The sequence below is a fragment of the Pezoporus flaviventris genome, unplaced genomic scaffold, assembly GCF_033815535.1.
Source record: "Pezoporus flaviventris isolate CSIRO_AGI_PZ_B2104156 unplaced genomic scaffold, CSIRO_AGI_Pfla_v1 ptg000002l, whole genome shotgun sequence".
Lineage (NCBI taxonomy): Eukaryota > Metazoa > Chordata > Aves > Psittaciformes > Psittacidae > Pezoporus > Pezoporus flaviventris.
The window spans coordinates 88,789,032-88,803,206 of NW_026892550.1; the positions used below are offsets into that span (position 1 = coordinate 88,789,032).

At 35.3% G+C, this 14,175-nt stretch overlaps 1 protein-coding gene across 1 annotated transcript in view; it reads right to left on the reverse strand.

The window, feature by feature from the left end:
• The window catches only part of IGF1 (insulin like growth factor 1), a 50,388-nt gene that overhangs the window by 3,836 nt on the left and 32,377 nt on the right, over positions 1-14,175 (reverse strand). The window contains exon 3 of the mRNA XM_061444995.1: positions 7,028-7,209. Within this exon, the coding sequence (XP_061300979.1) occupies positions 7,028-7,209 (182 nt within the window). The remainder of the gene's footprint in view (positions 1-7,027; positions 7,210-14,175) is intronic.

Here is a 14,175-nt window from a genome sequence, read left to right on the forward strand (position 1 = left end):
AAGGTGTAGAGAAAAAAAATTATTCCAGATAGGTTTTAATGCACTCTATGAAACTTTTATTAGTGGGAAAAATAGTAATAATGAATGGAGAAAACAGGTATTCCTTGACTCATCTGCACTGTTTATTTTCCTTGTGGCAACAACAGTTATTCTGAATGCTGGAATTGTTAGAGCCTTTTTGCCAGTTCACAGAAAACATAACTATACAAAACTTCTGTACACTAAATTCCTTGTTCTCCGAGACATAAATATTTTGATTGCTGTCACTGTTGATCTTGGCAGAAGAAACATCTACATACTGGAACGTGGATGGGCTTAAGCATAAGGCGGGTACCAAAGATTTTCTTTCCTTCAGAACAAGGACATTTGCAAACAGGATGTGTAGGGGCCAGGGAACTTCAGAGTTGTAACTGCAGGATTTATGGAGCCCACTGGGCTTTGGTACCCCGTGGTCAGAGGTTTGCAAAATTGCTGAGTAGGACACTGTTACCTACATTTTGCGTAAATCACATACTAGATGTGTAAGGTTTTTGTTGGATAAGGCGTTAGGAGGATAAAAGGTGTGGGTTCACTGCAGGAGCTGCGGCCAAATAATTTGTATTTTCAAAAAGAGACCAGGTGATGTGCCAGGCAAATCAAAAGGGCTTTGAAATGAATAATGCACTGTTCCATGCATAGGTAAGTTTCCAGCAACAGTGCTGGGTGTGGCATGTATCTTTGAGTTTGATTCCATATTTGCCATGCTGGTAAATATTACATGTTCCCAAATCTTTGCACACTTTGTACTAGACCAGAGGCAGAATTGTTAAGTGACAATCTTCATCAGAAGCTAAATTCTCAGTTAGCTGAAATAATTTTTGTTGTCCTCAGAAACTGGCAAAGGATCACAAAACTTGTGCTCGCATAGAGCTTATTAGTTTTCACTGGTTTGATTGGGTTCTGGTGGATATGAGTTGAATTGTTCTTTTCGGAATATAAAAGAACCTCAACAAACAGTACTAGTAATTGTTAACTATACCACCAACAAGTAAGAACATTGAGACAAACTAAGATTTATCATCATTGACAAGCCAAATTTGTTAATAGCAAAGTATTCGTAATGAAAAAATGTCTTTGTCAGGAACCTGCCATTCTAGATGTTCTTTCTCTAAATGCAATACTAAATGAAGATGAGATTAACCATCTAGTCACTACTCCTGTGTTCAGTAAGGTACTGGCTTGTCTTCATCAAGTTTTGCTAATATTGCTATAGAACAGATTCTTTAACATGGATCAAATACAGAAACAAAAATGTCAACAGAATTCTGCTTATCCATTCATTGAAATAGCTTTTGCTGTTTCCATTCCTGTTTCTCTTCCAACTTTTTGAAAACTACCTTTTTTGTCTTTAGTTTTCCTTAAGTTGTTTGTAAGTTTTCACCTTGAAGTACGTATTCTGAATGAAACCTCCAGTTTTCACTAATTTTCACTATAGTCAACATCGCTGCACTTCACAGGAGTCTACCACTGTTAAGGATCCTGCCTTGTGTTACAAACGCTTATATTTGTAATAATGAACTAAAAAAACAGGAATTCCCTGACTCATCTGCACTGTTTTTTCTTCATGGCAGAAAAACAAAATATCCTCCTCAATGCTGTTTCTAGGTTCTTCTCTTTGACAAGAGTTTACTGGCATGTAGGAAAAACGATATGCTATATTTTATTTGCAAAAAGTCATACATATTTAAACGCTGCACACTCATGACCTATAAAATGGACAGTGAGAACCTTATGAAACAACAGCCATTGTGCATTACAGTGGCTTAAATTGAAAATTAGCTACATGTTTCCCAAACAAAAATATAAATTCTCTCCACTACTGTTGTGGTCTGAGTTTAAAATGGATTTATTATCCAAAGAAAGCAAATAGTAAGATGTAGCAGGGTTTCAGTTATAGCTTTTAATACTGACATTTTGCCTTGAGACTGGGGGAGGATGGTAGGTTATTTTCAAACACTTCCTTCTCTGGAATCAGTATTTTGATGAATAACTACAAAGAGGTGGCACTGAGGGTGGCAGTAGTAACATGCATGCCAGAAAATGCTTTGACTCTCTTAACAGATTTTTTTCAAGTATGCAGTTTTGAGACCATTGGAAAAAAAATCAAGAAATGTGAATGCCTGATTCAGGTTCTCAGACCTGCATTTTTCTAGAAAAGTTTGCCTCATTTCTCAAGTCTCTGAAAAAATGGCAATTAGAAATTAAATTGTTATCTGTGATGCTTATTTCATTATCAGATACTCTTAGCTGATACTCAGACCCACACAAAGACATAATCATTGTAAGATGACATGCAAAATGTCGACTTTGCATTAGTTAGTTAATGAACAGAGAAGCAAAGACTTTAACCTATCACCTTAAGGATGGTTCTTTGAGGACAACCCAGTCTTAAAGTAAGATAACAACTACCTCAGGGATGGAGGGGTATTGGGAAGCATGCAGCAGCATTCTTATCCTGTGAGGATGGACGTTCAAACCTCATATTGGCATTAGAAGATCTTTTGCTTTATTGGTAATAAGTGGAAAACCTAATGTTTGTAGTAACAGGTATGACGTCTTAGCTATGAATTCTCTGGGGTCTCTTTGAAAGCTTTTTAGTTCCGTGGGCAGTGTGATCAGTAACATAATAACAAGGCTGTAAAGTAAGCAATGGGAAGAAATAATTTTCTGAAGTGAAAAGGCCAAGTTCTTCTGTCTGTTACGCCTAATGATTTTCTCATTGGCTTGGTAATGTGGCATGGCTGTAACAGAAATTAGGATTAGTGCCACTGTGCATACTTTGGCCTGTAATTGCATCTGTGAGTTGATACTGAGCCAATTACAAAATAATCTGGGAATTATAGGAAGATTAATGACAAACAATGCAACTCTTTTTCCTATTTCTTAGTGGTATTTTGTTAAACTAAAAATATTAATATGTTCTCCCTCTCTCTCTTAGTCCCATGTAGTATTTATTTAGATTTTGAAGAGTAGATGAAATATGAAAAGGATTTTTGAGAAAATCCACTTACTTTATTCTGTTAATACTCTGTTGATACATATTTATGTGTATTTTCCACATATTAGGCTTAAAGAAGAATAAGGACTAAAAATGAGGGAAAGAGAAAAAATATACCAAGATGCAACTCTAACTATTCTATGATTCTATGTACACCTTTCAGATTCTTTCGCTTGGAGTGCAAGTGAAAGTCATGCACTGTGGGTTTTTTGCTTTCCCTCTTGTTTATTTACTGGACTTTAAAATCAGCCTTACCAGTGTTCACATTCATGTAATAATTTTCAAGATACCTTATAGCCTAAAATTGGTAAGAACTTTGTGCCACTGGTTCTGTGAAACTGCTTCATTCAGAAAGGTCACAGTCTTCCCTCATAAACACAATTGTTGTGTAAATAGCTCAATTAATTCCTTTGCTTGAACAGAGAGCAATTGTTTTTCCAAGTTCTGTTCCCTAATTTTTCAAATTGCTGTTAAAACTTCATTCACTTAAGGGTAAATAGACTAAACATTTATTAGCATTTCTCAGAAGAGAAAAAAAGTGAATGAAAGAAAAGCTAGATGGAACTGTGTACACTGAGGACAGAAGTTTAATTCCTGTTCTTTCTCCAGTTTTGCAGTTTAAAATGTTTCTAACTGCAGTTGAGGTAGAATTTTATAATGGGTTTGTATTACGCAGTTGATTAGTTTCTGGTTTTTATCAATCCTGGCAAGATGAATACCTAAGTATCTCTCATATTTCAGTAAGAATTTTACTGAAAGCTTTCACCAGAATCTTCAAATAACAAGCTAGTAAACAAAACAGGCTTTGGATGAACATAATTGATGAATGATCAGTAAATGAGTGAACAACAGATCCTGCAGCTTGGTTGGATTTTTTTCTTGATTTCTTTTTTTTTGTGACTCTGTTAATACCTCTAAGTATGTAATAACAATGTGTTTATTTTTTAATTTTTAATATACTTTTATATGTATTTGTGAATGCAGGTCTTGGAACAGAAGAAATAATGGCCCTATAGAGAAAGAAATATTCAGAGGTTCAGCTACAAACAAAACTCTACATGTACTGTCTCTGTAATGGGCCTTATAGCAGCAAATAGGCATTTTGTGGGTTCCCAGCCCACATCAATCGTTCATTGTCTGGCCTTCATCATTCAGATTTGTGCATGTAGTGTAGCAACATTTGTTTGTAATACAATGACTAAAGATCAGTATTAATGTAACCTTTAAAAGAAAGAACAGCCCTGCTCCATTGAGATAAGTTATTCTACCAAATAGTGCATAGGACAAATCATCCGCTCAAGGAACTGGGAAAGTAGACCACTTACAAAAACACTTAAACCAAAACCCAAATCCTTGATTTGTTGATTAAAATGGTTATGAAAAGATGCCAAATAAAAACAACATTAGAAGTATGAAGGGTGTAAGCATCTGATTGTGTATGAAATCTGAGAGTAACTGTACATATTATATATTCCACTTAATCCTGCCTTAAATCTTGTACCTAAATAAGAAAATATTAAAGAGGTCATATATATTCACTTTAGATGTATAAGATATATATTTCATACATAACATAATATTGAGACAATATTCTAAAGCAGAAAAAAAATTGCTCAACTGAAAAATAACTTTAGTATAATTATTTTTTAACCAAAATCAGTGACACACTGTGAATTAGCTAAATGCATTCATACTGTGGGACCCTATCCAAAGAAGAAAGTATGAACGTAGCATTGTCTGGTTTAATGGAGGCATGTACAGCTGACTGCATAAAGAAAAAAAGGAGGAAAAAATAATTATATTTCATGTAGTTATTTTCAATATGTACCGGAGCTTTTCCAGATAGAGCTATGCTTAATGAATTCAGTTTCCCTTCTCATCCCTTCCCTGTATTTCCTATCTATTATAAAAATTAATAATAGTTTATCCTACCCTTTCTATATATTTGTTTCCTCAGTCTAATTCCCTCCACGCACAGATATTGATGAAAATTTCAGTTTGTTTTTCCCATCAGATTTTTGATATTTTATTGCCAAATTCACATCAAGAAGCATTTGTGATTTTTCTGCTTCTGTTCACCTCCCTCCTCCTTTTCACACACATCTTCTTTGAAGGTGCTGGGATTTTTAGGTTCTATTTTTTTTAATTTTATTTTTTCTCCCCTTTTCTCAAAATCCTGTCTTTTCTGTGTGATATACCATGGTTCATATTCCTTATCTTCTGAGGCTTTTTCATCCAGTTCTCTCCCCTTTCTTTTCCTCTGCTCTTCACTGTCCTTTTACTGCCCTTTTCACCTCTTGATTTTTTCTCCTTTTAATTTCCTGGATGATTTCTTCTACAGCTAGATTCTCTCAATTACTACATGCTCTAATTTTTTTCTTCTTCCAGTATCCCCACTTGAGCATTACCTCCCCTGCTGCTGCGGAAAGACGCAAGGCCTTTCTTCTGCTCCTTCCTGCTTGTAAGAAAAGAGTTTTCTTGACTATCTTCTGGGAAAAGGACAGCTGCCTGAAGAACGGTGACATCATTCCTTAGCTCTCCAAGGAAATTGGTGTGGAGATCCATCAGAAAGCTGGCAGGTATCTTGTCTCCCTTTGCTTGAAGTTACAGAATGTTTTACCCATCACCTTAGCAACAAGTATGGGAAGGAGCGCACAGATTACGGGCCAAGCCTTTTTTTTCTTTTCCTGCAAGCCTCAAATATATGTGTGCCCAGACAGAAATAAACCACAGGGTTTTCTTTTCTATAGTTAAGCTCTACCTGAAGAGTAGAGGCATACACTTGTCGTGTGTGCCTTTCGAGATGTTCATGGCTAAGTGATACTTCCAAGGAAGAATCATATAGCCACTACTTAAAAAAGCTGAAAACTCTTGAGGAAGAGGTGGAAGGATTCCATTCTATGGATTGACTTATGGAAAAGAAATGGATGCTGGAATGACTACAATTGTTCTTTACAGTTAGATGATATTAAGGAAATAAGTATATAGTGCTGATTTCTTGACTTTCTAGGAAATCTTATAAATTCATGCAATTCTGTTTTGCATAATTTCAGGATTGGGGCCAACATATATGTAAGACAGACAGGGTCAACAGCAACAAAATATATCACTTGAGGCTTACAGCAGATGAATGATAACATGTAAAACAGATGTTCAGAACTCAAACAGGAGAGATGGTTGGATGTGAGCTTATTGGTAGCTTGGACTAAAATGGATTTTCTGAGCTATAGGCTGTGATGAGGAGAAATGAGATTTAACTACATATATATACAGTATATCTAGTATGACAAGAACAAAAATCTGAATACCCTGTACTCCACCCCAATGAATATTTGAAGTGCTTGCAGAATATACATATAAAATATTAAATAGTTAAAATGAAGTGTGTAATGATTGCAGTGAGTATCCAGTTAATTTAGTTTTGATAAATAAATAAATAAAACCAAAATAACAAGGAAAGAAAAAAAAAATAGAATGTTTTCATTTACATGTAAAATTAATAGCAGAAAAGCTGTTTTTTCACTCTTGATCACTCACACTACCTTTTCCAGACAAGGCAGATGAATGAGGAGGCTTTGGATAGATCAGTTGTTCAAAATTCAGTGTTTGGTTTCTCTTTTGAAAGAAATCTTAGGTGCCATTTATGTCTGGATGATGTGAGTACTTGACATTTACTACCCAGGACAAAGCCTCACAACTACTAGCTTAGCAATTCCATGTTTTATTCAGTGTTCTAAGAGATGAGATGAAACAAATAATTTCCTACTTATTTCCTACTACAGAAAATATTTTCCAAAACTCCTGTAAATCTCAGTGTCCCTAGTAGGCAAAACACATCAGTTCGCAATGTTAGCAGCCTAGAGACAATTTTACTTCCCTAAAATAGGTAGGTTTGTTGTTTTGTTGGGTTTTCTTGTAGTTTTGTTTGGTTTTGTTTTGTGGGGCTTTTTTCTCTTTTTTTCCTCTCCTTTTTTCCCCAGCCTGGCCTACCTTTTGTGCTTTTGGCATATCAGTGTGGCGCTGAGCACGTACAGAGCGTGCAGATTTAGGTGGCTTTATTGGAGCACAATACATCTCCAGCCTCCTCAGGTCACAACTCTGGAAGCAGCATTCGTCCACTATTCCCTTGTGGTGTAAGCGTCTACTGCTGGATCCATACCCTGTAGGCTTACCTATTCAAAACACAAATGGAAAATATTTATGTTAGAAAGAAAATGCAATGATCTCAGAAGCAGTCATATAAATTGCATTATTTTAACAGAATCACCAATGACAGTTGTAGAAGCTGCCTGCGTGTCTCAGTTCTAAGACCCTGTTCTCAGATACAACTTTGAAAGGTATTCCTGGAAATGGCCACCTTTGATCTCTGCCTGGTTGCTGTTTAAGCATTTGAGCAAAATTATATCTTCTTACAATAATATTATTAAAATATTTTCTTGAACTGTCTTGACATTGTAAGATGGAGCGGGAGGAAGTTAAAATCTGGCATTTAGAAGCCTTGCAAAGGAAATTTGCTCTTTAGCTTTCAGATGAAAACTGATTGTTGAGCTGACTGAGGTAGCTGGTGTTTAAAGATCATAGGTCATGCCTGTGCTGTAGGCAAGTATTTTCTAATGAAACATTTACACTGAGCCACTCTGTGAAGTCAGTGTATTCCAAAAGGGAAATAAATACCATATACCGCTGCACAGGCTGTAAGATCTGCAAGCGCAAAAGCTAGTAGGAATAAGAACTAAAGTAACAAAGTAACCAACGAAATGCAGTAAAAGTAGAAAGATGCTTGATAGGAAAGGTTAAAGAAGAAGGTATTATATTCTGTAGCTTTGCAGAAGATAGGAAATGGGAATGGCATAACATGTCCTTTCCTGCATTTTGAGTTTGCACTGGCCATCTGTAGAAATTATTAAATTGGCGGATGTTCGGTATTTTTCACTGAGCTCCCGTAAAGGGTAGCATTTTCATTCATAGAACTTCTACGCTTCTCTTTTTCTTTTTCTTTCAGTGATTTATGATTTCTTTAGCAACCACTGAATCTTCTGCTGTATTATGCAAAGATTACAGACCCATTATTTCCTAGGCTTGTTTGTGTGTAACCCATGTGAATGTGCAGTTGCCCTGCTATGACCAACTAGAAGTGAAGGAACAATAAACTCACAAAAATAATTAGTTTTTTACTTACTACATCTATTTAAAAATTCTGGTAGAATTTGGTTTCAGGCAGTAAAATTCTGAAAAGATTAAATGTTTTGTTTTGACATTTTCAGCATTAAGCGTTTCCATTTACAGAATGATCTGCATTGGTTAAGAACACAAAAATATGGAACAAAGGAAAGAAAATTGCACCAAGAGCCAAAAAGTGAAGTAACTCAGATCAGTCATCCCTACCATTTCTTTTTTTTTCCTTGCTTTTTTCTTTTTTTTTTCCCCCTGCTTCAGTTTTATCACTGAAACCAAAAATCTGTTATTCACAGAGCTTGGCAGGAGTTTACATTTTAAGAAATTACTCAAGCTAGATAAAAGATAAGGGTACCAAAAAAAGATGAAAACTCAGTTTCTCTTTGGGAAATTATTGCCTTTAATGCTTATACAGCAAATTCTAGGTTAATAGCCATATACTTGTCCTGCACTGGTCAATTTGAAGACAACGTTGCATTTTGCAATTCTCTGTGATTAAAACATATGCCCAGTGGTGAAGAACCCGTGAGGCTTTAATACATCTGTAAATAAAAAGACCTCTAGTGGTACAGTGTGCCTAACATTTTAACCAGCAATAGAGTCAGCTAGGAGCTAACTCTCCCTATGAGCTTGGTAAACCCAGACAACAGGTTTTTAAATGTCCTTTTTTTCCAGGGACTATAAATTAAACACAAAGAAAAACGTGCTTACTTAGTATATTGCAATTCACCAAGGGCCTCTATACTGTACCTTGTCTGCTAAATCATTTGTTTCATAAGACTAAAGAGAACAGCAAGCCAGGAGTAGATTACAGTAATATTTTGATTTGTCTGTGTGTGTATGTTGTTTTCTGTGTTTCACTGGAAAGTGTTATAAATATTAAGACAGAGTTTCGGGGTTTTACTTCCAGACTATTTTCACTCACTAATTCACTCACTGAATTATCATATAAAGTACAAGATATTCCCTGGAGATTTTACTGGTCTGTTAATCAGGTTGTCTTAGCCTAATACTTTTAAAATTTAACAGTTATAAGAAAATGTGGAGTGTCCTTACTGTGTAGGATTTCACTTTTTTTCCTACTCCTATATAAGACATGAAAGGGCAAATTCTGTTCCTGGATATGCAGGTCTAACTCTTCCTAATAGATCCAGCTGAATGTTGAAATCAACAAATAGTTGATGAGTTAAGCTTTCCTTAGTCTGCCAATTTTTCATAAGAAAACATACTAAAAACTCCTGTTCAAGAATTTTCCTTTCAATGGTATTTCGTAGCAGCCTAACAGTCATAGACATTTGTTTTATTCCTATTTTACTATTGGATACTGCTAACACTAAAAATAAGGATGTACTGTTCATTGGTTAATTTAAAGTGGCTTAACATGACTTAGCATGCTTAGCATCCCTGGCAGTGTTCAAGACCAGGTTGGACGAAGCCTTGGGTGATATGGTTTAGTGTGAGGTGTCCCTGCCCACGGCAGGGGGGTTGGAACTTGATGATCTTAAGGTCCTTTCCAGCCCTAACTATTCTGTGATTCTATGATTCTATGACCTCTCTACCTAGAGAAGAAATTACCTATCAAAAAACCAAAATATCTATCAGTCCAATGGAAGATTTCAGGATTAGTAATATTTTGCACTTCTAAGAAGCTTAACTATGTTAGCTCCTTATGACATTCATATTGAGTAGCTAATTCTGCCTCTAAGTGACAAAATTTAGAATCAGCAAGATAAAATGTGTTGTCCAGGAACTTCTATGAGTTAACAGAACTTGATAGAAGAAATCTTTCTTCCATGAGCAGCAAGACTATCAATGTCTAATGACTGAAAGCTGCTGTTTTATAGGATCCATTGATATGGATTATAAGGGAAATAGTCAAATGAAGTGCGAAGTTTGCAAGGCCTCAACATTTTGTTGCTTAATATGGTTAACATTTAGCTTTGTTGTGATTAAAGCCAAAGATGAACTGGTTGATAGAGGTGATTTCTTTTTTTTCTTCAATCTTTCATCTCCTAACAATCAATAGTTCTGTCCAATTTGTCTATGTTCAGCCTGTAGCTATACAGCATTGCTTGCATTCTGAATTTTTAATTTAGCTCAATTATATAATCTGATGTTTTGTTTTCCTTAATTATATTTTATTCAAGGCATAAGGTAAAACAGTGACATGTAAAGGGTTACATAGCATTCTACCAGATTATTGTTATAATTTCTTTTAAAAAATCTATGATTTATTGGTAAATACAGTCATTTCAACAGGAATATATTTGGGATTTTTTACATACATAAAGTAGAGGAACTAGAGCCATCTAATCTAACTTCTAATAATATCACTCCTTTATTTGTATGTGATGTCTTCCCAATAAGTCAAACAGGAATTTACACAATTTTTCTGTTATTTGTAATCTGAAAATTCTGATTGTTATTCTCATCTAGTTACTATCTTGTGTGATTACATGGAAGTTATTTTGCCTCTTAGTGTTTAAATTTGAACACTTACAAAGTTTACAAAGTGCCCATGACAAAATACCCATGACAAAATAACTCATGAAACATTGTGTGCCTCAGTAGCAACTTTTTGCCTGCACTATCATATACATAGTTAAACCAAATCCTGAATCCTGGAATCTTTCAGAAGAAAATCTCAGTTTACTTCAAAATTATCTTTACAGTAGCCATATCGAAGACATCTAATGAGTTGGTTTACTTTCTGACAGAATAATAACTTTATGAAGGAGGATATAATATCTTATAGCTCCTTAAAAAACAAGTTTGGAATAGAATCACATTCAGTGATGTTGTCAGCAATGAAACTTGCTGTTTATTTACAAACTTAAATATGTATTACATGGCACACTAAATGCTCATCCTTCATAAAAAGATAATATTAGTTTGGTGAAGTAAAATGTTTGATGTTTGGGCTGGTTTTGTTGTTTTGTTTCCCCAAGGTTTTTGAAAGACTAAAGCAATCCAGTATACTTAAAATATGGATGAAATAGAAAGTGAGAATACAGATAGAGCAAATAAATAGAAAAAAAATAGGAAAAAATTATTCTTTTTTAGTAATCGTGATTCTGGACTCTATTTCTGAGAAGAATCTGATGTTTAAATTAGTTTTAAGCTAGTAGATTTTAGATTGCTGCTGTCCTTGTAAGTCCTGCAGAATACAAAGAACAGTGTTATCACAAAGACAAGAGAAACAATTACAAGGAGATATTGCCACTTCTACAGATATTAACAGTATTTGGCCCATCTTCTTCTGGAATGACTGCAGGGTCAGATGGTCCCAGTTCATCAAGTTAACAAAGTATGCACTTAGTTCTGGGCAAATGTTCAAGCTTCTACAAGGTCTGTTGGACTAAGGCACATATTCAACAGTAAGCACATGCCTGAGTGCTCTCCTACGTAGGGACTGACGTAACTAAACACTTAAGTTAATTTCTAGACCAAAACCCATATTAGCAAATAAATGGCTGGTTGTTTTGCACATTTAATGCCAGTTTTCTGTTTCTTATTTTTTTCTTATGATATTACCTTAAAATACTGACTGGTCCTGCTCTGTCAGTATACTGGGCATCCATATAGTTCTTTCTCATCCTTCTGACACAATTTGAGCACTGCCTTCCAGCTGTTATCAAAAAGTCCCTTGTATTTACTCGACCTTCAAAGTGCTGCCTGTGGACATGTAACAGTCCTAGGCATTCTTTTTTGCTGAGGTACATTGATCTCCTTGGAGGTTTCTTTTCTTTTTTGTCAGTTGCTGTCTCAAAAGAGGTTTCATATCATGTAGGTCAAAGTTCACTTAATAGAATTTTTGGCTCTCATTTAATCTGCTGAACCAAATATGTGAACGTTTCTTTCCATGTGCTACAAGCAGATACGAAGTCTAGTTACACTGTTCTGAAGTCCACTGAAAGCAGGCCAAGGTACAGAATCCCAATAGTTAAACAGCTGGCTTCTATACTAACAGCGCTTCCCTCTAAATAATGCAAAGTCAGTGGAGTAATTCAGCAGGGCTTGTTTACACTTTGTTTCTTTGTTCCCGCGGGGCTTATTTACGCTTTGTTTCTTTGTTCCCCCTGCTTCCCTCCAAAATATCTCACTGGTGCTGCCATTGGTTCTGCTGTACCAACGGTTTCAATATAAGAAGCACTGGTGTAGGTGGATTATGGAAGTTTCAATTGTTGAACTATCTAGGCATTCTGTGGAGAATTATAGTCTATTGTTGTAGCATTAATGTTAGAAATTACATGAGAAATAGCCCAGGATAAACACAAAGTTAATCTACTATTTAGAGGACTACAGGAAGAACTCAGGTAACATATAACGGAACTTTTATGTGGCTCTTTATATTTGTTGTAGATACTGTTTCTTAGCCCAGCAGTAGAACCCGAGAATGCCATTTAACTGAGAAAAACACCATAAATCTGAAAACCAGGGAACTTATCACTAACCTAGTATTACAGTCAATCTTCATCTATAACTGCAACTTTTAAATTTGGAAGGGCTATTGACCTATTACTGTACTATAATATTTTACATGGAAACTCAAAATGTTTCCATCAAAACACTTACTGCTGTGTCCAGTTCATAGCTCATAGTATGTGGATGTATGTAAGAATATTATAAGGCAGTAGGTTGGTCAAACAGAATTTTTCTGTGGCCTGAGCATCAAGGTTGAGAGTTTGTGGTGTTATAGTACAATGTAGTAACTTAACGAGCACATCCTGTATGCTAGATCCAGACAGGGGGCTGGTTGGAGTGTTTTTGTGTTGCATGTACTATCTATCTGCCTTCTGGTGGCAGGGAAGACTAGGGATGCTGGGTTTGAGATCCATCTTACACAGCTGCACTATCTGAAAATTAGGGATCTAGTCTAAGATAGTCAAATCAACAAGCAGGTGTGTTTGGAGATGGGTTTATTCCTGTTTTGAATGCTTTACTTAAACTGAAATTAATACCTGCCCTCTGCAGGAGCCTGTGCTCTTTCATCAACTACAGATAAAGCTGTTTGATCCAGCCTTAGCGTATATGCACAACTTCTAGCAAACGGAACTCAAAGAAAATGAACTGCATTTAATGTAATTTGTCCTAAATCACAAAATATATCACTGTTGTACTACAGTGCCATTCTCTTTTATTTCCATTTTAACAATTAAATATAATGACACATTGTTCTAAAAAACATACCAGCCAGGCTGGCTACTGTTCATTTATGTATCTCCATACCTCTTTTACTATATTCTGTATATCAGGCTAGTATTCTTTTCTATTTTTACATTCTAAATGCGTGTATATGCAAAATAAGAGATTGTTGATGTCACTTTTCATCTCCTTGTGATCTTAGAGAAATGTTTTCATGTTATATTGGTAATACTTCTTGAGGGTTCTCTGGAGTTTCTAATCTGTATTTGGAAAATTATGAGTCAATGTTCAATCAGCAGGCAATGTCTGTATTTTGATACTTCAATGAACTGCTACAACAAACAAACAAACAAGCAAACAACAGATCTTGTGAATTGTTGTACAGAACTGTAACAGAAATACCTCAAGGTTTAAACGTTGCAAAGTAGGCAATCTGATTTTAATGTAAACAAGTGTCATGTGTTTTGAAGCCACAATATTTAATATTTAACTTTCATTTTCCTTCAATGTTTTGCTACTGCCAAAGAATAATTATGCTTAGACTGATTTTTGTTTGTATTCATCAAAATGAGCATATATTAGCATTTATAAATGCTCAATGAATGGATGCTCTAGCTCTGAAGTCTAATTTAATATGCATGAGAATAGAGGATAAGCTTTATCAGTATGCACGAGTAAAATCTTTATGAAAGCATATGCATTCTTTAATACTGAGATATTTCACTAGAGCTACTGCTTTGTGGAATACTGGAGCGCCTTAATTACCGATTCTAAGGCAAAAGGATGTTTGCTTATTGCTCTGAAGTTCTAGGTAAGAC